At 40.8% G+C, this 25,671-nt stretch overlaps 1 protein-coding gene across 1 annotated transcript in view; it reads left to right on the top strand.

The window, feature by feature from the left end:
- LOC120534732 (zinc finger protein 585B-like) overlaps positions 1–25,555 on the top strand; it is a 31,196-nt gene extending 5,641 nt beyond the window's left edge. Inside the window, exons 2-6 of the mRNA XM_039762316.1 lie at positions 4,206–5,307; positions 6,189–7,350; positions 21,620–21,884; positions 21,973–22,039; positions 23,901–25,555. Coding sequence (XP_039618250.1) covers positions 4,206–5,307; positions 6,189–7,350; positions 21,620–21,884; positions 21,973–22,039; positions 23,901–25,039 — 3,735 coding nt within the window. The 3' untranslated portion in view covers positions 25,040–25,555. The remainder of the gene's footprint in view (positions 1–4,205; positions 5,308–6,188; positions 7,351–21,619; positions 21,885–21,972; positions 22,040–23,900) is intronic.
- Positions 25,556–25,671: the final 116 nt, after the last annotated feature.

Genomic DNA, 25,671 nt, shown 5'->3' with positions numbered 1-25,671 from the left:
TACCCCCATTAACATGTCTATCGAGGTGATCACCATCGATCAAAGGACTGTCACTTACCGAGTGGTTTCCATGCCCGGAGATGGCACCTACCTTTTCCATTCTCTGTGTTACATATTGCACGGCCATATCAGGCTCGCTCTTGAGGAACAGTGTGTCTTATGTATTGAATGACTGGGACAGGTTCAAGGTGTGGAATGATGACGGGACAGGAGATAATTAGACTACACAGGAGCACTAGAAGAGTGAAATGCTTAAGCCCTTCACCTATGGATCTGCATGTGAATTGATGGCTGCCGCTGAATTGTTCGGTTGTCGCTTTCAAGTGTATTGAAATGGCCAAATATTTTACAGCTTTGGACAACCGGCAATGCCACTTAAACATCTTAGATTCACAGGTGACGATTTCAGTAGTGGACACTTTGATGTTTATGAATGTTTAAACTCTCAAAAGCTGGATGTGAAGTTATCGATGAAACCGGTTGTATGCTTACAACGCACACAAGTCCTACAAATACTGTCGTAATTGAAAGAAACCATGAAACTCAAACCGATTATGACAGCAGCAATCCAAGCTGTGAGATTTGAAACAAGATTACTGTTCACATGGCCAACTGTACGTTACATGCTTAAGAGTTAGCTCAGAGCACAGCTTGGTCATATTACAACTGGAGGGCCGAACTCACAATGTGGTATACAAAGAGATCCTTAACAAATAATTATTGGTATATTTTTCCCTCAGTTTAAAAAGGTTTAATTTTCTTCTTAATAAAAATTTTAATGCAGTACTTTGCCGCTGCGAAGCACGGGTATTTTGCTAGTTATTAATAAATCCCAGTACAAAGTTTGCATCAGTAATGTAACAACAAGCAATTGCAAAAATGTACCATTTAATTATACACACTGAAAACAATTTAATATTTAAGGAAGCTGTGGCACATTGTCTGGCGGGGAAGTCAAATTTGATTTTGTGGTGTATGGTGTCTTACAGGTCTGCTAGCTAATCGAATACAACCCACTATAAATCAGCTTCCGTAACCTCATACAACCTTCAGCACGCAGGGAAGACTACGTCTGATGACTCGGTTTAAGTTGACCAGGAACACTATGGTAAAAAGGGGCGTGTCCTTATGCAAATATCGTAACTTCACTGTAACTGAAACAGCGCTTTACCATTTTACATTTTACAGTTATTTACCTTCGCTATTTAACAGGTTTACACTGGACAATTAACAGATTTTTTCAGTTTATTTGTAATGCATCAGTAAACGGTATGTAGCATATTTTGGATGTAAAAAATATTGATTTTGCAGAGCTTGGCTGTAAAAAAATATTGAAATGTGTAGTAATTTTCAGTAGAACATAATGGAACTTTCCTTTTTTTCAAAATTAGACAGCAACACCAGTTTGTCTCTTAAATTTTGTCAGTACATAAGCAACTATCCTGTAGACATTGGGATGATGAGGCAAAAAAGTATAAGTTACTTTCTTCTTCCTAGCATTAGTCCCACACAATTGCAGGGTCTGCTTATCTGCAACATATCCTCCAATTGACACAATCCAGGGCATCCTCTGGGGCAAAACTTGCGATTTTTCTTTTTCTTCTTGTTCTCCTTGATTCGGTCTATCAAACATTTTTTTGGTTTCCCCTCACGGTTCAGGCGCAGTGCCATTCTGTTCACTGAGTTCTCATCTCCGTGGGCATCATGCCCATACCATCGTAGCCTTCCATGATTGGTGCAACTGCCATCCTTTTCTGGACGTCAGTGTCCATGACACGGTCTAGTCTCGTCAAACCTAGGCACTATCCGTGTTTCAGTCACACTCAGGGCCCCTTTGTGCTTTCCAGTATCTGTCCAGCACTCTGAGCCATAGAGGGCAACTGGATTCCCCACCGTCTGGCATGCGGGGGTCACAGAGGACTCTGGTGATATCTCGCCATTTCAGCCATGCAGCATTGATCCTTGCATGGATGTCAGGGAGCAGGTTGCCATCTCTGCTGATGACTGAGCCGAGATATTTGAAGTCGGCGATCTTCTTCAAGTCTTTGCCGCCAATACTGATGGGCCGTTAGTCTATGGACCACACTCTATTTAGTCTGTCTTATTGATGTTCAACTGCATACCATTGGCGTCCAAACAAGTCTTCCACTGCTGCCCCAGATCTTCACAGTCTTCATCCACAAGGAATATGTTGTCAGGGTGGAGAAGTGACCATGGGTGGGGTGTTTGGAGATCAGAGGTTACAAACAATAATAATAATAATCCAGCACCAACATCATTAATAATAATACACAGCTGTAGCAAAGTCAGATTAAACAATCAACATGGCAAATGGACTACAACAATAAACTCCGAATACATTGCTAAAGTTTTAGTTCTATGTATAATCATCTTTCAAACGGACTGATATTGAAACTCGCATTAAATGTTTGCAAATCCAGTCCTCGGTTCACCATTTTCACCAACTTGGTGATTATAGTCTTCGTTTTCTACCAAAGTGTGTTTGTGCATCTGTCCGTCCCGAAAGTGAGAGGTGGAGTTGGGGTAAGGGGTATATATACAGCACTGGGTGTGTATTTAATAGTTGGGGTTCACTCTTTGTAAAGATGACAATGGCTCATAAGTCCCCCCCAAACATTACAAAATAACAAAGTGCTGCTAGAGGACATTGCATTGTTGCCTCACTCCATTCGCCGCTCCAGCCTGGCCACATTTGGGGCTTGAGTTTGAGATGATGTTTCATGGAAGCTCACTGCCAACTGCCTCCGACTCGCTAAGATTATGTAAATGAAGGCTATGACTGTAGATCACTGGAAAAGCCATCTAGTGTGCCATGGCCTTTATAGTAGTGATAGGATGACTGGAAAAACGGGGAGAGATTTTCACTGATTGCTAGTTTGTGGTGATTGTTCTGTCTACATCTTTTGTTTGAGGCATGGTGGGACAGTGGTTATCAAATTGTCCAGTTTAGAAAATTCATAAGCATGTAAGGTATTTCATCTGCTCCAGAAAGAGACAATTACAGGGCATTTTTCTAAATGTAGATGTTGCTTTCAGACTTTACATGGCATTGCATTGTCACACATGCAAGTGGTGAACAGTCGTTCTCCAAGGTTAGTCTAGTGAAATGTTGGCTCGTACCTGTAATGGAACAAGAAAGACTGAATTGTTAGGCTCTGATGTCATTTGAAAAATGGGATTTTAGTCATTTGATCAAGAACTATGCTGCTAAGAAATCCAGAAAAGTCCATTTTTGAAAATAAGCGGTTGTCTGTGTTAATGGCCTTTGCGGTGTTTGATATTGCTGCTTTGTGGCCATTTCAACTGATCTTCTCTGGTTGACTTTTCACACCTTGGTTTTTGATAGTTACTTGTCATCTGTGCACCAATGGCTAGTTAAAGATATAAACTTGGAGGCTGCTTTGATGCTTGGCATTCTGTATTTCTCATAATTTCAGATTTGTGCCCTTCATTTTACAGCTAAGGCTCTGTAGTCATCATTTGCATTTCTCTAGGCATATCTGAGAACTTGAAGTTGATGTGTAGAGCAATCATAACATTTCGTTTAAGTAGGACACCAAAAACATCTCTAGCTCGGGAGCCCTCAGCCTCCATAACCTGGCAATGTCTAGAGAGGGTTTTTTCCGTAAAGAAGTGTAAGGTGCCTTTTGGGATATCATTCACTCTTAAATGTGCACACACTCAAGAGTGAAACAAGTGTGCTGCTACTGAAGTGCAAACACTCTGTAAAGACACAACTACATTACAGCATATACTGAATACATACACTACGCAGTGACACTTATGTATTATTAATCCATTTATTCTGAAACCCTCAAACGCATTCACCATTTGTTGAAATGCATACAGTTGTAAGTGAAAGGAAAGCAAAGGAATTAAATAAAGTAACTCCATATTGGATCATATGAGATTCATGCTGAGTACATTTTGGCTTCACCAAACTCAAGAAAGAGAGACATAATCTGTAGCAGACGTATTCATTTCTGTTTGGTGTAGTAACTCACAGGTAAACATAAAGCAAAACTTTGTCATCTAAATGAAAAATGTCTGTGTTATCTGGAAGTGTCCTCCTTAAGCTACCTGGATAGATGAAATGTGTTCGTGTGCGGTTTTTACTTTGTTGTTTTTTTTTTTTTCTAAAGACTATCACTAGGTAAACTAAATCATGTTCTTTTCACAGACAGAAAGAAGCTTCCTTTTCCTGTAACTCTTCAATGGCTACAACAATGGAGACATGCCAGATGGGAATGAATGCCATGGAGGAAAGGACTGTGAATATTAAGGAAGAGGACTGTGAATGGGAACTGCACCACAAGCAGGAGAGTCTGAACATTAAAGAGGGGGATTTTAAACAGGACACAGTGGGCATTAAGGATGAATCTGAGGAGACACCTGTCAACGGTGATATGCAAGAGGATAAAGTAACAGACCGAGTCAAGAACGAAGACCTTCAGTCGGAGCTCATCTGTCAATCTGAGGCTAGAAAGGAGGATTCTAAGCAGGACAAAGTAGGCATTAAGAATGAGCCTGAGGAGAAGTCTGTCATCCATGATATGCAGGAAGATCAAGTAATAGACAGAGTCAAGAAAGAAGACCTTCAGTCAGAGCCTGTCTGTCAATCTGGGGCTAAAGAGGAGGATTCTAAACAGGACAAAGTGGGCATTAAGGAGAAGTCTCAGGAGAAACCTGTCATCAGTGATATGCAAGAGGATAAACTAATAGACCAAGTCAAGAAAGAAGACCTTCAGTCGGCGCTTATAGGTCAGTCTGAGGCTAAAAAGGAGAATTCTAAGCAGGACAAAGTGGGCATTACAAATGAGCTTGAGGAGGAATCTGTCATCCATGATATGCAGGAAGATCAAGTAATAGACAGAGTCACGAAAGAAGACCTTCACTCAGACCCTGTCTGTCAATCTGGGGCTAAAGAGGAGGATTCTAAACAGGACACAGTGGGCATTAAGGACAAGTCTCAGGAGAAACCTGTCATCAGTGATATGCAAGAGGATAAACTAATAGACAGAGTCACGAAAGAAGATCTTCAGTCAGAATCCATCTATCAATTTGGGGCTCAAGATGGAATTGTAACCGGACTACTCTGCCCTCACAGTGGAGCCTCTGCTGTCCAGGAGCATTCTGTCAGTGTGAAGTGTGATGTTCATGCCGATGCAAAGAAAACTAAGAAAAGACTACTAAGGCCATCATCTACAAATCAGACTGGCAGTAAGTTGAAACTGAAAGTGAACAAGCAAAAGAAAAGTGGAAATCTAGCACATTGTTCAGAAAATGGTAATTACTATTCAAAACTGGGAAATAGCTTTCCGGAATAATCACTAGGGAGGGTTGTCTTAATAGCATCATAAGCTCCTGGGCAAAGTAGTGTGTTGGAGCCCCTGTTTTGATAGCAAAACAGAAACATACATAGGCATCAGAAACATCATGGGGGGGCCCCTGGCCAGTGCCCATATGTTAGGATGGCACTGTATATCACTGCCACTGCTTAGTGATAAGGGTTATAAGGTGAGAGAAATTCATTATTTTTAACATGTGCTGTTTTGATGCTGTATTTGATTTATTGAAATATTAACAATACGTTTTTTATTTTTTGCAAAAAGTTCAACATGCCTGTTTTAATTTAACAATTCAGTAAACGGTATGCAATAATCAAGATATACAGCTAAATTGTTACTAACAAATTTGTTTTTTGATAAGAAGGTACATCATAAAGTAAGGGCAATTTGTAAACTATGTGTTAACCACAATTTATAGAAGCTGACACAACACATGTTCACAATGACTTATGGGTAGTTTGTGGTCCTCTATCACTATGATCTCACCCTTCTTAATTCTTTACATTGCTCTGACTTGAACTGCCTTCACTCTCCAATGACTGATTGCCCAAAAACTAAATGACCGCCAATAACTGACCCTGCTGCGCTTAAAAAGCATTGCACCCTTGTTACTCCTATCGACCTCGCCTCCAGGCTTTGATTGGAGATTACCAACTCCCAACCCAATTCTGTCACATTTCGCACCTTGTCACAGTGTGTTGGCTTTATTAAAACTGGAATGAGCCAGTTTGCACTAAAGGGCTGCCACTTGTCAGGTTTATCAATCCGCTTCAAACAGTTTGCTCACAACTCTGCTTTTCATGGTTTTTGTCTCCCCAGGCATGCAGGAGAGCACCAGCTTTTCCCCATCTCTACCTATTAAGACTTTACTTCAAGACTACCTGAAACACAAACTGTGTATAAAGAAGAAGAAATCGACATCTGGACCTGAGATTTTATCAAAGATCTCTTTGCAGTTGAATTCTCTGCCTGTTGTCAAGCTAACAAGGATAGATGTAAGTAATACTCTACAACAGGTGAGCAATTCAAATTCTGGAGCTTTATATGTCCACCAAGAGCCAACAAAACGTTTTAAAACAAAATCTATAGACAAAGGCAATCCATCAAACCATGTAAACCTAAAGCCACATTGCTGTTCTAAATGTGGGATGCAGTTTTCACATAGGCGCTCTCTGTATGTCCATAAAAGAATCCATACTGGAAATGATTATGGCTGTTCTGAATGTGGCAAACGCTTCCTGGAAAGGAGACATCTAGAGAGCCATGCTAGAGTTCACACCGGAGAGAAACCATATTCCTGTTCTGAGTGTGCAAAGCAATTTTTCAGCAAGAGTTATCTAAAGATCCATGCAAGAGTCCACACTGGAGAGAAACCTTATGGCTGTTCTGAATGTGGCAAAAAATTCTCACAAAAGAGCATACTTAAGACCCATACAAGAACTCATACTGGGGAGAAGCCTTATTGCTGTTCTGAGTGTGGCAAGAGCTTTTCTGATAAACGGAGTCTTCATAACCATTCCAGAGATCACACTGGAGAGAAACCACATTCCTGTCCTGAATGTGGAAAACAATTTTCATACATGAGGTTTCTTCAGGTCCACATAAGAAATCATAGGGGAGAGAACCCTTATTTCTGCTCTGAATGTGGGAGAAGATTCCTTTGCAAGAGCCACCTCATAGCACACCTTCGAGTTCACACCGGAGAGAAGCCATATGGCTGTTCTGAATGCGGGAAACGATTTTCACAATTGATGAGTCTGGAGACTCACAAAAGAGTCCATACTGGAGAGAAACCGTATTCCTGTCCTGAATGTGGGAAGAAATTCTCTGGCTGCAGCAATTTTCACGTCCACAGAAGACTTCACACTGGAGAGAAGCCGTATAGCTGTTCTGAATGTGGCAAGCAGTTCTCCGACAAAGGTTCCCTTAAGAAACACAAAAGGATTCATGTTGCAGTGAAGTCAAGTAAAATGGAGGATTAAATTGAAAGGAATGGAAAAGCACTCTTCTAACTTCTTGCATCCTGAGGAGTACCAACCCATTATGGGCTTTGTTGTGTAAAATCCATATCGGGTCTCATTAGGCTGAAGCTATTCTTTTTGAATGAAAGGAAAATTAAAAAAAAGTAATTCATGCTGACTGCAAGTCTCCCAGGGTAAAATGTGAGGTAAAATTTTTAACAAGCGCTCTATCTGCTGTGATATTAAAGTTTGTTTTACATATATTTATTTTTTAAATAAAGTTAGCTGCATTGTACAGGATATCCGGAGTACACCAGTCAATTCTGTATATGCCATGGAGGAGTATAGTGTTTTTTTTTATTAAATGTGACATGGTAATTTTTTTATATGTTGCTTTTAATTTCATAATATTCTTTGTTCACCTTGTAGGAATGCTAGGGGTCGCTGTCGCCCCTTGAACCCAACAGACAGATACACAGGACACAGCGTCAAAGCACTCAGAAGTATTTTAATAGTTTTCTTCTTTCTAAGCACCACATGCACCATAACACAGTCAAATAACCAATAAATCAATGCAATTCTCTCCTTCACACCTCCCAGCAAGCTCTGTCTTCTATGTCCCAACTCCGGCTCGCTTGCTGGGTTCCCATCAGTCCTTTAAATAGCACTTGACCTGGAAGTCCTTCTGGAAATACTTCAGGGCTTCCATCCTCATGACAACGTCGTACTTCTGGGCTATTAGGGAAAGGATGAGTCCCCAGGTAATTCGACAGCTTTCCATGGCGACACCCACAGCACCCAACAGGGCTGAAAAACCAAACTCCAAATCCCAGGATGCCCTGCAGGAATCCGGAGCACCGCTCCACTCCAGAGTTTTGGGGTAGGCAGTGTCGGCAAGTAGCTGCCTTCCCCCATCCTTCCATTTCAGGGGCGTTCCAACCGGGTCGAGCTGCTGGCTGTCCGTCACAACCTCGATTTGACTTCTGTCCAATGATGGACTGGTGCCTGTCCTGGCGATGTTTCTGCCTTATGCCTGATGGCTGCTTAGAATAAGAACAGAGTTAAGAAGATGGATGGATGGACTGATTTCACCTCTGCCCATTCATAGCTTCTTTTATTTTTTGCCAGCTTATCCGCTAATTCCTTTTACTCCAATATGTGCTAGTGCCCAAACACGCTCTATAAAGATGCTCAACTGACTTTTACTCTTTTATATAAATGTAAAATTTCCTTAAATCTGTCAGTGCTGTTACAGTGTACCTGAGAGAGTGCCATACTAGCTACAGATGAAGATCAGACTCTGCAGTGCCATACTAAAAGTAGATGATCCTGTAATCTAAGTGCTGTTGCAGTGAACCGCAAAACAAGATGGATATCCATTTTAACTAATGCGCAGCTTCATGTTTCTCCTCAGTTTGTCCATCTACTGTCTGATTGCTCATTAATGGCGGTGAGCCATATCTCATCCTGTCACAGTTAACAATTTGCAGCTACACATTCCTCTTAATTTATAGTGGACAGAGCACAGCAAAAAATATCCATTAAAATATCCTCATATAAACTTATTCAGAATTAATTGGAACTGTTAAGCTGCATCAGATTGAAATGTGTGTTGCTATTTCATTATTTGCTTTAAGGGTCTGAAAAGGCAGTGAAATGTATGGAAAGTATATAGAAATTCAGGGGCGACAAAAAGCATAATTGTGTCAGTACCATTAGGGTCACCTGGGTGCACACCCTAGACCAGGGGTCCTCAATCCCAATCCCGGAGGGCCACAGTGGCTGCAGGTTTTTGCTCCAACCCAATGGCTTAATAAGAAGCACTTATTGCTCAAGTAACATGTTTCTGCTTCACTTTAGTGGTCTCGCTCGTTACAATTTTGAGCCCTTATTGCTTATTTTAGTCTTAAACAGCTGTATTCTCGGTTTTTAATGGCTCCTAATTAGCAATAACATACAAATGACAAAAGACAGCAGCAGTTCTCCATTTCGCTTGTTACCATTTATACCTCTGTGTGTATTTATCATGCACTATTGGGTTTAATGAAATACTTGGAAGGAAAGTGAAGGACTGAGAATTACTCCTCCATTTTAGCCTTCAAATCATTTGGATGATATCCTTAGAAATATGAGAATGACCTGGCATAGCAGAGTTCAAGCACTAACAAGCCATGCAGTTAAATTATTGGCAACAATTACTTTCTAATTAAGCAACCGGGTTGGAACAAAAACCTGCAGCCACTGTGGCCCTCCAGGACGGTGATTGAGGACCCCTGCCCTAGGGCTTTGACATATGCAAGAAAAAAGTAATGCAAGTGTTGCTTGTCTCCCTACCAAATCATCCCTCCACTCACGTGCATGCCCAAGCTAAAATGAGGGCTGGATTTGGCACCACACCAGTATTTTTCTGTAATGGAACTTCATGCTCTTCCATATAACACACGTATGCAATACTTATTCATTATATAGCTGCCCCTCAATCTACTGTAAATCGGTAATATAGAGAAGTTGATACTTGTCATTCATTATGTGCTCATCCTTTACTAATAACAGAATTAATGTAACATTCATCAAAGTGTACTGAACACCTAGTTCATGGTGGGGCAATATTTGCAAGTTTTTCAGCTCAGTGCAAACATCAGAGTATATAACAGTGTGTGAGCTACAGAATACTCAGCAAGCACGGGGGAAACTGGCAGCAGCATTTCTCAGTGTGCACTTGATTACCCAACTTTACTTCGTTTTACTGAAAATTAATATTAGCTAAATGTTTCTTGCTCCATGTGTGTCTGTTTTTAATAGCAATAAATATTTCCATGCATCACTTGTTTTTTTCTATGGCATGAAGTTAAATATATTTGATTCAGGATCATGCAAAACTTCAATTCAAACATAAGTATAAAACAGGGTTGATATTTTAAATAGGATATTAGTGTCTGTTACAGTCTGTCGGATGCAGAATTAATTGTGTACTGTTACTCACCATACTAAGTCCATTGAACCTGATCACAAGGTCATCTAAGTTAGTATGCAACTTTTTCCACTTGACCTCCTCCCAGAAGCCCACCGCAGCTGCACTTAGTCATTAAGTTTTAATCCATTGCTAGTTCTCAGGCACACTGCAATGACCCTAATCCCCAGTTTCAGTCCTCTTTCAGTAAATGCATACTGTACTAAGACCTGGGGCCTCATGTATAAACCGTGCGTACCCACAAAAATGTTACATTCAAATGTTTCCACGCTCAAATCGCGATGTATAAAACTTAAACTTGGCGTAAAGCCATGCACATTTCCACAGTAGCTCATATCCTGGCGTACGCAAGTTCTTCAGTCAGTTTTGCAGACTGTCGGCACCCAGCATCAAAGCAGTGCTACTGTTCCTGTGTGGTTATCCTTTCTAATTTAGATCCACATCCCTGACGTGGCTTTATAAATACACTGAAGTTAACCGCATATTGTTTATTAGTTTAATGCATCTGATTGTTATTAACCTATAACAAGATAATGGTCCACGTACTAGTCAAACTATTCCAAATACCATAGCTGCTTTAGCGCTGTTACTCTCACTGCACCTTCTTCTTCTGTCAGCTGCTCCCATTAGGGGTTGCCACAGCGGATCATCTTTTTCCATATTACTCTCACTGCACCACTCAGAGAAACTGATCGGAAAGAGAATTATCGGTATACAGCATCAAGCACACGCTGCCTCAGCCATGCTTCCTATTTGAACTACTTCTCACACGGCAAACGCTTCAAAACCTTTCCTGTATGGACCTCGCGGTTCAGAAAGAGTTTCATCCCAAGAGCTCTAAACGCACTCAATCAATTGTACCTTGTAGAACTGTTTGTACTTATAAGTACAATCACCCCACTGTAAACTTACACTACAGTTATAATATCGCACAACCTGTGGCACTTTGTAAAGCGCGTATTTACATATGATGACGATATCATAAGATGAAATGCAGCAAAATATGTTTATTATATTATACAAATAAATCTTTAACTTCATTTAAATAATCTATATTGTTAATAAATTTCCTCCCACAATCCAAAGACATGCTGGTTAGGTGGATTGGTGATTCTAAGTTGGCCCTAGTGTGTGCTTGGTGTGTTTGTGTGTGTCCTGCAGTGGGTTGGCACTCTGCCCAGGATTGGCTCCTGCCTTGTGCCCTGTGTTGGCTGGGATTGGCTCCAGCAGACCCCTGTGACGCTGTGTTTGGATTCAGCGGGTTGGAAAATGGATGGATGGGTGGATATTGTTAATAATTAAAGGACACGGTGTCGCTACGCTAGCGCTCCGCTCACGATTGTTCCTGCCATGCACTGTATGCTTCACTGGGACTGGCTTGAATGACAGAATAATTAAACACGTGCTACGAAGATATTTCAATGTTCCTTAAAAGTTTTGAAGAATTGTCATTATAAGCTTACTGTACAGATGGCTTAACGTCCATAACAGAGCTGATTGTGTGGCAATTGGTTACTTAGAGAAAGAAAAGGTAGGACAGGAATTGGAGGTTAGTATGTTTGAAAGAGACAGCACTGCAGGGGCAGCCTTAGGCATGTGCAAATTGTGCACCTGCACAGGGCCGCCACGCCAATTTATGTTGAATATAAACCAGAACGAGAAAATAACGACACAGCTAAAAACGCAGCGGCAAATTTCGGCCAAAGTTAAATGCTTGTGTCATGAGCACGAGGCAGCTATGCAGTGTCTGCAATGGAAGTGGCCATCCACCGTGCATAGGATCCCATACTGACATTGGCGGGCGAAGGAGCCACAAATTCTTTCTCTGCCCAGGGCTGCCATCAGCCTAGAGCCGCCCCTGAGTACTGCTGCAATAAATTATTCAATCGAAGGTCGCGCACAATCACTCCGCCACCGTGTTCCAATGTTTAATAACGTGCTTTAACTCCTACCATCATGAAATGATATCACGTGTACATCTCAGTATTTTAGTTATTCAGAGAGCTGTAATATTATGAATTAAATGGATTCTGTGTCCTGTCGGAGGAAGAGAGACGCTTTAAGAAGCACGTAGTGATTCACACACACAGAGCACATAGAAGAACACATTCAAAACAAAGCATTTAACGTGCTACTTTAATAACGATGTGATTTGAGTTAAACGATTTTAAGATGAAGTTTATGATGTTCTACTTTAATGACAAAATAAACTACATGATTAAAGTGGAAATTTTCGAGATTGAAGTTGACATTTTGTGCTTTTTCCCTATTTTTCCCTATTCCCTATATTCCCTGTGCCTGTTTTTTTTTTCTTTGTACCCTAATAAGGTTTCATATGACACTCAGACGGTGGGCTACAACTCGCCTTTTCACGGCGACCTTGATATCCGACAACTTGTTTTTTATTTCCGGCACTGTGAGACTTTGTGAAATTGAGCTTTCGAGTTTCTCCAACACACTAAGTCATTCGATCAGCTTCCTTTTGTTGTTTTTACCACCAACAAATAGTATGTTTTTCATTGCCTCCACTTGGGATTTGCTGAAATTCTTCCATTTTCCCACTTGCTTTTCCCATTGTCTTTTCACAGAACACTGAGCTTAAGGGCTATTTATATTGATTTGCATATTCAAAGAGGCATAATTCTGGGAGGAGTTGGGGCGGGACAACAGGCGCGTGCACAAGCGTTACTTTCACACTGACCGGGATTTATGTAGCGGAAGAACACGGAAGCTGGCGAACACACAGATTCCTGTATCTGGATTTTTCTGTGCATAAGCACATTTCAGCTTTTGTGCTTACGTCATGCTATAGTGCAAATTCTACACACACCTTTATGCATGAGGCCCCTGGTCTTGAATAAGAGGGTTTGGATAATGGATTGATGATGCTTGTGTTGCTTGTCTATATTTATTACTTTAGTAAGGTGAATCCTGTCCATTGCATTCTTTTAACTAGTTTCCCATCAATAATGAAACTCCAAACAAGCCAGTAGATATGACTTGACACCCTGATCCCATCTGCTCATCATCTAAGGACTTGGACTTGGCCTGTGGCTCCCTAAGTGATGGGGAGCCCACATTTGTTTTGTCAGATGAGATAAACAAGCTCCGATTAAATAGCGACTTTTTTGGTAAATCTGTAGGTGCACAAGAGGGGTCTTCACATCATACCAGGGGATTCTTCAATAGAACATCATGCCATTAGTCCAGAAGGTAAAACTGGGGCAAAAGCAAGTCTTCCAACACGACGATGATCCAAAGCATTCAAGCAAATCTACAAAAAAATGGCTCAGGAAGTAAAATCGAGGCTCGAAAATATCCAATTGAGATGCTCTTGCAGAGCCTGAAGCAGATAGTTCATGCCAGATGCTAGGCAAGAGGAGTCGACGCAAATGCTTCCAGCTCGATGCAGCTCGGATGACCTGATTTAACAAATTGCTCTTGTTACGCGCGCTGCTATTCTGAGAAGCGCAAAGACAGAAAGGTCTGACTGACCTCTCGAAGCGCGACCTCGAGCGCAGTGTCTTGACTTGGGCGCGCGAGCTCGTACATGAAAGAGGCGGGTCGCTTGCCGTTCGCTAAGGAGCATGCGCTAAATCAAAAGGCGGAAGAGCGCGAAGGCTCGGCAGGAGTCACGTGACACACAGCGTTGCCTGTTTTGCTCAGCTCCAGCTCAGTTTCGACTCGGGTATTTTCTCACAGACGTCGTTAACTTAACGGATTGTCCGAACTGAAATCTACACCGCTAATGACGCTTGAAGTCGTGGGAGCGCAGCCCGTGCAGGTAAGATTTAAGTAGACGTGTGAGCCGATGTCGTGTGTGGGTTATCTCCACGGAGGTATGGCGGACTGCAGCCTTTACCGGGTTAGGAGAAATCTTGGAAGTGCGAGCTTTGCAGGGAGAAACTTAACGGGGTTTGCCTCCAAGTGAACATATGCAAAGTGCATTCTAATAACTCGAATTCTAATTGTGACTTAACGCTGACCGCTAAGACTTTTAGGTATTTAAAATTAAAAATAATAATACTCAGTGCATGCAGAAATGGCATTTGGCGACCGTGTTAAATGTACAGCTATACCGCACATGTGCCTTTATTTTATTGAAAAAAGAATATTATCTTTTTGTGTGGGTGGAGTAGCAATTCAACAGCGGTCTGGAATATCTCCCTAAACTCCTGAACAGGGATAATGTGTGACGTCACAAATGGACACTCCGGCCATTATAAGATCTGGTAACATGGCAAGAAGAAGTCACACCAGTCAATGGAGTAAATTCTCGGAATTCAGGAGCTTTAGCGATGCGAGGTTTATCATCGTGTCTGGGCCGAGCTGAGCGGGACATTCGTCTCTATTGCCCAACCGCTCGTCTCCGCTCAGTTCGTCTCGCTTTTACATTTTTTTAGTCCAATTTTCAACCCCCGTGCACCGCCCACTCCCGCATCGTCCTCATACACAGTGGAGCGCGAGTCGTGATATCCTTTCTGTTTCTTCATCTGCGCGATTCATTAATCATCTTATTTGTTGCTGACTTTGTACGATAAGACCCCCTCTTTTTTTATATAAACTCAAACATCAAAGGTATTTGGGATGGTGATTGTTGCCCGGCTGTTCTTCACGGATCATGTTGCTGCAGTCTCTGGGTCTTGCAGATTAACAGACCGTATCTTATCTGACAGAGTATGCAGCTCAACTCCTGGTCCAGGATTTGGTGTTCTCATGTCTGGACTACTGCAACTAGGAGTGCCAGTGTGTGTCACCAAGATGCTGTAGGATATTGAAAGGGCAGCAGCACAGCTGGTGTTCAGTCAGCCAAGGCAGGCACATGTCACTCCTCCTTTCAGATCACTACATTGGCTCCAAGAGGCAGCATGTATTAAGTTCAAATTCTTGATGCTTGTCCACAGAGTACTCGGTGGGTCAGCTCCTAGATATGAGGAGACACAATTGAGGTCCTGTGCTTCTCACTCAGGTCTGCTGTTGAATGGCGTCTGGTGATGCCACCTCTGTGTAGTGTTGAATCTCAGTCCAGACTTGATGTGTAGCTGTTATGAGCCGCCCCTGCCCATTTGAAACGCTCACTACCTTAGTATGTTTGGTGAATTTCTTTTTTAGTGCTTTTCACCATGTTTTGTAAGTCTGGGAATTGTAACTCAAGATTTTATGTTGAGGTCTTCATTTGTGGTAATCGATTTTGTATCCTTGTTCTGTAACACAAGTCCTCGGGCCGATGCTACATGATCACATTGGCCTTTTGTAGGTTGCTTTGGATAAAAACATCTGCTAAGCAAGTAAATGTAAAGAATAATATTTATAAAACATTTATTTAATTTTAAATGTGCACTACTTTCTTACTCCAGACTTGAAGACAATACTTGTTTTCTTGACTGTGTAGCCTCTTTCTTTTTTTTTTTTTTCTAAATCTCTTATGTGGACTTGCAGCAGGTTTTGTTTTTTTTTTATTTTCTCAGGTTCTTGTCAGTTCTCAGTCACTAAGTCAGGTCATGGTTTGCAGTTGTTTATGATGGTAGTTGGTCATAGTAGAGAACTAGTGGGTTGAACCCGATTCTTTCTGACCCGACCCTACCCCTTTATTGGATCGTGAAAATGCTAACATGATTAAAAAAAAAAATGGGTCACGACACCACAAAGGTTGAGAAATCTAAGGAACATCTATAAATGTCTGACCACTTGATACTCTCTGTGTCTGGTGTGTTTCCTTCCACAGTCCATAGACATGCAAGATAGGTGAACTGGAAATTCTAAACTGGCGCTGGTGTGTGTGTGTGTGTTTACCCTGCGGCGGACTGGCGCTCTATCCAGGGATTATTCCTTCCTTGTACCTTATGCTTTTTGGGATGGGCTGCATCTTCCTCCAGCCCTACTCGGAATAAAAGTTTGCAAATGGATGGATCAGTCAGTCGGTCAGTCATTCTCCAACCTGCTACATCCTAACACAGAGTCACAGGGGTCTGCTGGAGCCAATCCCAGCCAGCATAGGGCGCAAGGCAGGAACAAATCCCCGGCAGGGCGCCAGCCCACCACAGGGCACACACTAGGGACAATATAGGATCACCTGCATGGGAGGAAACCCACGCAGACACAGGGAGAACATGCAGGGAGGACCCGTGAAGCAAACCCAGGTCTCCTAACTGCGAGGCAGCAGCGCTACCCACTGCACCACCGTGCCGCCCCATGGATGGATAAAAGAAAAGAAAAATACAATTGGAAATAGATTTGGATTTAAAAAAATGAATAAACCCCGATTGTCAAATGATCAATAAGCTTAATTTCCTAGTTAGTTAATTTTGCCGCATGACTTCATCTTTTCGTTTTTTGATTCTTCTGTCTGTTTCCCATTTAATTTTTAAATGCTGTACTTGATCATTTATTTAGTAAGCTGTCGATTGCCCAGACTTGGCAGGGGTCAGTGTATTGAATGTTTAAACTAAAATGGTAAAGGCATGTTAAAATTAGTAAATAAAAGGGCAGCACTGATTAGAACATAAATAGAAGTTAAAGTACTTTAACAAACACAAAAAAAGCTTTTGAACTTTCTTTTATTCCTATTTTTGTGATTAATTTTTCAAAATGCAAAATAAAATTAAGGGTTTTTATACACCATATGACCCACTTCCATGCACAATGTTGGTAGCCCCTTTGTGTGTTGTTTTTGGCTAATTTAATAAAGTAGAATTCATATAATAAGGCCTGTTTGCCGTCATATATTTACATGAATACGTGCTGAGATGGTGTGATGATTTTGCTAATATTTAATCTGCATGTTGCGGACGTCACTATTAAATTAAAGCATTTTTGCAGGCACATTTCCAGTCTCTTTCTGCAAGGCCACTGAACTTGACAATGGACTGAAAATACTCTGTTTTTCATTGTTTTCTCAGTGTGGGTTTAAACATGTAACGTATGTTATCTCCCCGGTATCTGCAGAGGTGGCTTCAAAAAATGAAACAAAGCAACTTAACACATTGTAAGGGAAAAACTCCTCTCCCTGGTTCAGCATTGTACTCGTTCACAAAGGCTCTTCAGAACTTTGAATTAACTGGGGTGCATCTCAGGAGCACAGTACGCCGAATGATAGCCGTTACGCTTGCATTTCATCCACAAAGAAAGACTTTCCTGGGTGTTCAGATTACACAGAGGCCACATTAACCACATGGACCTGATCATGTAGTCCAGTACTGGATATGGGATGCCTTGGTTATTTGACCCGCTCTTGGCATCACTCCATGACAAGGGCTGCACAAACAGCACTCAGATGTCTGAGATTCTTTGTTCATTTTACTCTGTGGTCCCCTGTGCCCTATTGTTTAGGAGTCATCAAGGAGTTCAGGTTTCCAAATTCTTACTATTTTAATATGTGATGTCTTGTTTTTAATTCAGCAGACACACCTGTTTAACACTAAAATTACCAAAACCTACAGAAAAACTCCTGGCCCACCATAAATCCATTCGCACCTCTCCATTAGTGTCTTTTGTTTTGTAAATGTGTCGATTTACACAGTTGTTACACACACAACTGTTGTTGCAGTTCTGCCTTTGTCTAGAAACTGTTTCATAAGCTTTATGACCGTAGTCTCAGAAAGTCTTTCTCCGTGGGGCGACTGGGATCTTTTGCAGTTGCGCGGGACGCAACAGAACCAGCAGCTAAAGTCACTTCAGTGAACATGTACTGTGTCAGCGTGCCCGTGTCGATCAAACACAGGAAGCTCTGCAGTCTACTTGTGACTTTACGCTGTAGGAAGATAAGTAAATAAATCAAGATAAGTAACATTCAATGTGGCTTTTATTTAAGTAACATATACTATACATGTTTCTTATGTAAAGATAATCAGAAACAGGACTTTTCATGATACGTTGGCGAGCTTTGTAAGCTGTGCTGTTTCATTGAAGGACCGGTGTGTGGCAGACTGGCTGGCAGGGTGACACCTGACCTCTTGCTGCATCCAAACGGTACCATCTTATGCCTGGAGCAGCTGCATTGCTGTTATGTGTGAGTGGACGTTTCTTACGTGGTGAGCTTCTGTTCTTTTTCTCCTATGTAGGACCCTCGTCCTCATCCGAGTTCACCTCTGTTATAGCACGTGAGGTTCAGTGTAGAAGGATGGAATGAGATGACATCGGGTTGTAAAGGTCGGTGCCTTTAAAGGTTCAGTGTAGGTGAATGGCTTGAGACACCATCTTGATGATCACATGTGACTGCATGATTATAGAAGGGGTTGGGACGTCATGACAAATTGTAGGGTCTTTACAAATTGTGCCCCATCTTTTCTTTACTTAATTCCATATTATCTTGAACCTCCATTCAGTCCCAAACAACTTAAAGTACAGTTGGTGTTGCATGACTATTTGCTTGAAGGTATTTTACCTCGTTACTCACCCTTAAACGTCACTAATGGATATACGTTTCTTAAACTGAGCCACCAGAGGTCATTTTGTGTTATTTTTGTAATTCTGTATTCAGATTTGTCTCCAGATTACCTCCCGTCTTTTCTTTTGCCGAAACGCCCTCCCTTGTTCATTGTTTTGATTTGTAAATGTAATGAATTCTTTCGAGGTTTCCCAAATCTTTTTAAATTGTTTCATTCAAACATTTTTACTGCATAATTATGAAATTCGGTAAAGTAAAAGCTACTGGTTTATTTTTTTGGCAGGTTCCTTATTTTGATACAGTTATCACTCCAGCAGCTTTACCTTCTTGATTTAACACAATGTTGACTGCTGCTGTTGTATATTAGATTCTTCTATTTTCGATAAACTTTTACCTCCTTTACTTTGCTTTATTCCTTCATCAGTTTAATTCTTGCAACTTTTTCACATTTGTAAATACCAACAGAACATAAAAACACTTTCCTGTATCTAATCCGTTTTATCTCATTGTTGGTTTGATGGAGGTTTGCAGTGATAAAGGGTATTTTTAGTAGAATTACTGCCTTAATTAAAAAGATTTTACTTTCAATGGTTGGATTCCTTAATGACAGTAGACCCAAACTTTTGCTTGCCCTGTTACATCTCGCCAGGTTTATTTTTCTATATATTGGTTAACCCCCAGTGTGTTGTACCTTTTTTTTTTAGTTGATTTCATAACATATTATGGCTTTGTTTCTATTCTGTCAGTGGTAATTCTTCACATTTTCCGCTGTTTATTGTTCAGCCTGATGCTTCACAGAAGGTTAATCTGTGCATTAATAGCCTTTCTATGCCTATTTTTTCTATATGTTTTATAGACATGTCCTCCATATTCAAGAGGACAGTAGTTTGCTCCTCTGCGCTCTGGGTCTCTTACTACTTTGAGTTGTTGATTTTTATAATAGGAGGAAACTCAATTGCACACACCAACAAAAAAAAATACAGAAAGGGCTCGGCACATTCTATTGGAATGACTTCACTTCTGCAAATGTTTGTTATCTTACTCTTCATGTAATTTCTTGAGACACTGAGCCGACTGCATTTTCTTCAGAGTCAGTCGTTATCCAACAGGCTATAACATTGGGTCATGGGGATCTGCTGGAGCCAATCCCAGGCAGCACAGGGTGCAAAGCCCTGGAACACAGCTCACTGCAGGACACACACACAAGCACATACTAGGGACAATTTAGGATCGCAATGCACCTCGCCTGCATGTCTTTAGACTGTGGGAGGAAACCGGAGCACCTAGGAGGAAACACGGGGAGAACATTCAAACTCCACGCAGGGAGGAACCGGGAAGCGAACCCAGGTCTCCTTACTGTGAGACAGCAGCCCTACCACTACGCCACCATGCTGCCCTTTTTTTTTCCAGAGTTCTCCATGAAAATGTGTGTAACTATTTCCTTTCACTAGCAAATTTTAAGCCATGATATCCCGGGCTGAGATTTTTTTTTTTTTTTTGATGCTTTTATTTTTCATGCACCTGTTTGTATGTGTGAAATAACAATCCGTAAAATATATTTTTATTCTATTTGTTATAAACCTTTGGTAATATTTGATAGTCTTGACATAACAAACTCTCCTTTTTTGCTGATTATGCCAATTCTTGAGGTTTCTGGCATTTCATGCTCGTTTTTAATCTCTTTGGATAATTCTAGCAGGTCATTTTTTATTTATGATAAAATTCAATTGGGAGTCCATCTCATCCTGGTGTTTTCCCTTTTGTACACTATTTAGTGCTGCTTCTGCTCCATCAATTTTTATTTCTTTAATCTTTTTTGCTGTTCTTTAGGCAGCACCTTTTTTCCCCCAACTTTCTTGTAACAATTCATTAACTTTTTTTTTCTTTGTACAATTCTTTATTTAATGAGCCTGAAATATTAGTGTAAGGGTTGCAATCTGTGTATCTTTCCCTCGTGCAGCAATCCTTCAGTATGTTTTGATTTTACTGGGTTCCTTATTTTTTTTTTTAAAGAACAGCCTTGAGCGTTTCCATCTGTTCTCTGCATGAGTCTCCTCTAACATTTTAATTTTTCTTCTTTCATCCAAGAGTAGCGTTCTGCTTTTCTTTTGCATTTCATATGCATAACCCTACAAATGGTTGTGCGTGAAAATCCCAGTAGATCAGCAGTTTGTGAAATACTCAGATCAACCCATCTGGCACCAACAACCACACCACATCACTTCAGTCATCTTTCCATCCCATTCCGATGCTCAGTTTGACCTTCAACGGGTCGTCTTGACAATGTCTACCTGCCTAAATGCATTGAGTTGCTACCATGTGATTGGCTGATTAGATATTTATGTTAACAAGCAGTTGAACAACCGTACCTAATAAAGTGGCCAGTGAGTATATTTTAACGATTTCATCATTTTGTTTGATGTTTACTCAGCGTTTTTTAGTTCTCAGAATTTTAGCAGCAAGCAGTCATATCCATCAGAGGCTTTAGGAATAAGAACTGGGATTTCCATGATCTAAATGTCAACAACGGGTAAACCAAATCTGTCTCCCTTCACATTTTGGCGCAAGCATTGTGCGTATGTACATGTGTGTTTGTCTGCACAATTTAGTTAAAGGAAACTTTTGAATACACCAAAACTTAAGAAAGAATTCACCCTAATCTGTAGCAGGCTTATCGATTACTGCATTGTGTAATGACTATGTGATAAGTTAAGACAAAACTTAGTATATACGTTTCATTCATTGAGTGAAGTGACTTGAGACCCCCCTCATTGACCATATACTCTGACCGAAGTCTGCTTTCTCCATGTTGTCTGACTTGACTGATGAATTGAAATGTGTTCAGGTTTCTTTTGATTCATCTTGACTAAAACATTTTCTTTCCACAGACAAGATACAGGAGCGTCAGTTTCTTGTAACCCATTGATGACAGCGACAGAGCAGACATGAATGTCATGGAGAAAATTACCGTAGATATTAAGGAGGAGGACTGTGAGTGGGAACATGTGCACCATGAGAAGGGGAGTGTGGACATTAAAGAGGAGGATTATGAAGAGTTCACTGTGGGCATTAAGGACGAGTCCGAGGAAAAGCCTTTCATCAGTGATAATATGCAGGGGCATAAAATTATAAACCGAGTCAAGGAGGAAGACCCTCAGTCAGAGACCATCTGTAAGTCTCTGTGTCAAGATGGAAGTGTAAGTTCATTGGCCTGCCCTCAGAGTAGCAACTGTCCTGTCAGGAGAATTCAGTGAGTGTCAAGTCTGATACTTCTTTGACACAAAGACCACTGAAGAAATATCAAGGAGGACACTGGATGGTCTGCCATCGTCTACAAATCAGCCTGGAGATGGTAAGCAAAACAAAGTCCGAATATCAAAACCTGGCCGCACGTGAGCTGCTCTCCATAGCTCACCCTTTGCTCTCCGGCATTCTTATACGGTGATATGGAAAAGATTTCAATCTTCTTGACATTGAAAGTCGTCATAATTATCTACATGACAAAAGATTTGTACACATTTATCCATTCAGTATTTTGAATGTGTGCTGTAACAACACATTTCTAAAGTCCAAGTAAACCGTTTTCTGTAGATATTTAACTCAAGAAAAGAAATAAACTCCAAAGTTTGTGTAAGTATTTAAATCTGTGAGTTTTTGGAAGCTCCAGGCTTACACAAATGACAAATGAATCACAAATGGCACAAAGGTGGTGCGCAACGGGACCTTCACACTAAGTCTATTTTTTTTAGCAGTTTCCTGCCTTGGTCATTTCGGTTATTTTATTTCTCACATCGGCAGAATGCTCCTTTGTCTTCATTTATGCAGTGATTGTCTAACCACCACTGTGGCCCTTACAAAGGGGGTATTTTGTATCCAGAAAGATAGAAAGGACTGACAAGTAGGACTTCATTATGTTATTATGTCTGTCATATAACTGTCACCTTTGTGCCAAATAATTTTAGGATACCATAGCATTCATCTTAAAGAACTAGCATAAAGGGTTAATAAATGTGGGAAACCAAATAAAGGTCAAGTGAATAACAAAATGTACACTAAAATATAAGAACTTAAATAAAGGATGTACCAGAAGAAAGGTTGATGTCATATACAAAATGTACTGAAGGATGACTAAGAAATCGGCAGATGTCCTATAAACAACGAGAATGGACGATTGTTATATGCACAGAAATTTCAAGGGTGGTGGCTCATCTCAAAAGGTATAAGGAGAACCAGAATATAATACTGTATATTAGACTTTCATTTTATATAAATCATTTTGGTGTCAACCAACGAACCAACCAGAGTAAAATGTCTGCCTTGATTGACACTGTATGTAAATTCAGTAGTTTATAAAATGAACTTCTATTCTTTGTTTTCTGTGATCATTCTGACCAGGCTGTAACAGACTGCTTTTGATGAACGCTCCCTCTAAGACATTTTACTGAGCAGTAATTAAAGACACCATGAACAGTTTTTCTCTGCCTGATTACTGATTTGTCCTGTTAGAGGATGTTTCTTTCTTTAATAAGATGTTAAATTTCGGCCACATGATTCATTTGTGTAAACCTGGAACTTCCAAAGCAGAGATGTTTAAATACTTATGCAAACACAAACTTTGGAGTGTTTCTTTTTAATAATTAATAATAATAATAATTTTTTGCATTTATATAGCGCTTTTCTCACTACTCAAAGCGTTCAGCTCTTCCAGGTTAAGGGCCTTACTCAAGGGCCCAAACAGAGCAGAGTCCCTATTGGCATTTACAGGATTTGAACCGGCAACTTTCCGATTACCAGTGCAGATCCCTAAGCCTCAGAGTTAAATATCTACAGAAAATGGTTTATTTGGGACTTGGAATTTTATTGTCACAGCTTAAGTGTTCATGTTATAAAGACACTGAATGGATAAATCTAGAAATCTTATGCAGATAATTATAAGGACTTTCAAAGGGGATTGAATACTTCTGCATGCCTCTGTAAAGTGTCTATAAAAGTATTTACCCACTTGGAAGGTTTTATATTTTATTTTTCATATGAGCTTAAGTCAGAGCCTTACTTGTCGTCTTCTAAAAAAGAGGGGTAACCCTGGTGCTGTTGGTGTATGTTGGGCTTATTAGAATTGCAATGAAATGATTTTCACTAAATTGCTGCCACTTGTGAGGCCTTTACATCTGCTTCATACAGTTACTCACAATTTAGCTTTTTTTTCTCTACAGATATTAAATCTAATTGCAAAAGCAATCCATCAAAGCATGTAAACCGAAATTCACATTGCTGTACTGAATGTGGGAAGCAGTTTTTGCACGGGTGGTATCTTCAGATCCACACAAGAATCCATACTGGAGAGAAGCCGTACGGCTGTTCTGAATGTGACAAAAAATTCTCCCAAAAGAGCTCGCTTCAGGCCCACATGAGAATTCATACAGGAGAGAAGCCGTTTTGCTGTTCTGAATGTGGCAAACAATTTTTTCATAAGAGCAATCTGATCAGCCACATGAAAATTCATACTGGAGAGAAACCATTTTGCTGTACTGAGTGTGGTAAAAGATTTTCATTCAGGCACATTCTTCAGAACCACACAAGGACCCACACTGGAGAGAAACCGTTTGTCTGTTCAGAATGTGGAAAGGAATTTGCTCGAAAGGGTGACCTTCAGGACCATGCCAGAATTCACACTGGGGAGAAACCGTATTGCTGCTCATACTGTGGCAAAGGGTTTGCACAGAAAGGTGATCTCCGGAGCCACACGAGAATTCACACTGGTGAAAAACCTTATGTCTGCCCTGAATGTGGCAAGCAATTCTCCAAATCAAGCTTGTTTCATCAACACAAAAGAATTCACACTGGAGAGAAGCCCTACTGCTGTCCACAGTGTGGCAAACAATTTACCTACAATTATCGTCTTCAGACCCACTTAAGGGATCACAGTGGAGAAATGCCATATTCCTGTTCTGAATGCGGGAAACGGTTCTCCTGCAGCAGCAGTCGTAATGTTCACCAGAGAATTCACACTGGAGAGAAGGCATATGCCTGTCAAGAATGTGGCAAAAAATTCCTGAAAAAGGGCAATCTGGACAGCCACGCAAAAATTCATACTGGAGAGAAGCCATTCTGCTGTTCTGAATGTGGAAAAGGATTCACACGGAAGGTTAATCTTCAGAACCATGTAAGAATTCATACTGGTGAGAGGCCGTATGGCTGTCCTGAATGTGGGAAACAGTTCTCCATAAGCAGCACTCTTTACACTCACAAAAGAATTCACACTGGAGAAAAACCGTACTCCTGTTCAGAGTGTGGGAAACGGTTCTCTCACAAGGGCAATCTTCAAAGCCACACGAGAGTTCACACCAAATAAGACCACAGGATTTTAACTCGCAGTGACTGAATTTTATATTGGTAAATATAACAACTAGAGATTCTGGAAGGAGAGATTAAATTAAGGAATGCAGTAAGAGTGGAGAGAGGACATTAAGGAGTTGAGGTGCCACCTTGCTTACCCCAGTTATGGAAGCTGGATTTTTTCCCTTCAAAACAATGCAAAAAATCAGCTTTGAATATTGCAGGGCTGATGGTCCTATCAGATAAGAGATCTTCAGTTCAGGCTGGTTCTCGCCAGGATCCATCATATTTAAGAGCTGCTCCCTAACTTCCAGGTGCTTTACTCCTTATATGTAGAAGGACCCAGAAAGAGTCTGACTTTTGGTGGTGGGGTGGAAGTTAATTCATAGTCAATAGTGATGTCATTATATTATTATGATAATGTGATATTTTTTTTTTTCCTCCTCCTCCAGTCTAGATGGAAACTGAGAAGGGCAGTTACCAGCTGTGTCACTTCCTTATTAGTTCGCTTATCAAAGGAAGTGAGACTCTTTTTCAGGCTTGGGTGTGAGACACAAATAGAAATGCTGAGAGAAGACGCCGACGATGCATGTATCAGGTATCCTCCAAAAATACCTTTTGAGAATAAGGGGAATAGTGCAACCTCAG

The sequence above is a fragment of the Polypterus senegalus genome, chromosome 8 (assembly GCF_016835505.1).
Source record: "Polypterus senegalus isolate Bchr_013 chromosome 8, ASM1683550v1, whole genome shotgun sequence".
Classification (NCBI taxonomy): Eukaryota; Metazoa; Chordata; class Cladistia; order Polypteriformes; family Polypteridae; genus Polypterus; species Polypterus senegalus.
Note: the sequence above shows the minus strand (reverse complement) of the source record. Positions and strands in the feature narration are given on the sequence as shown.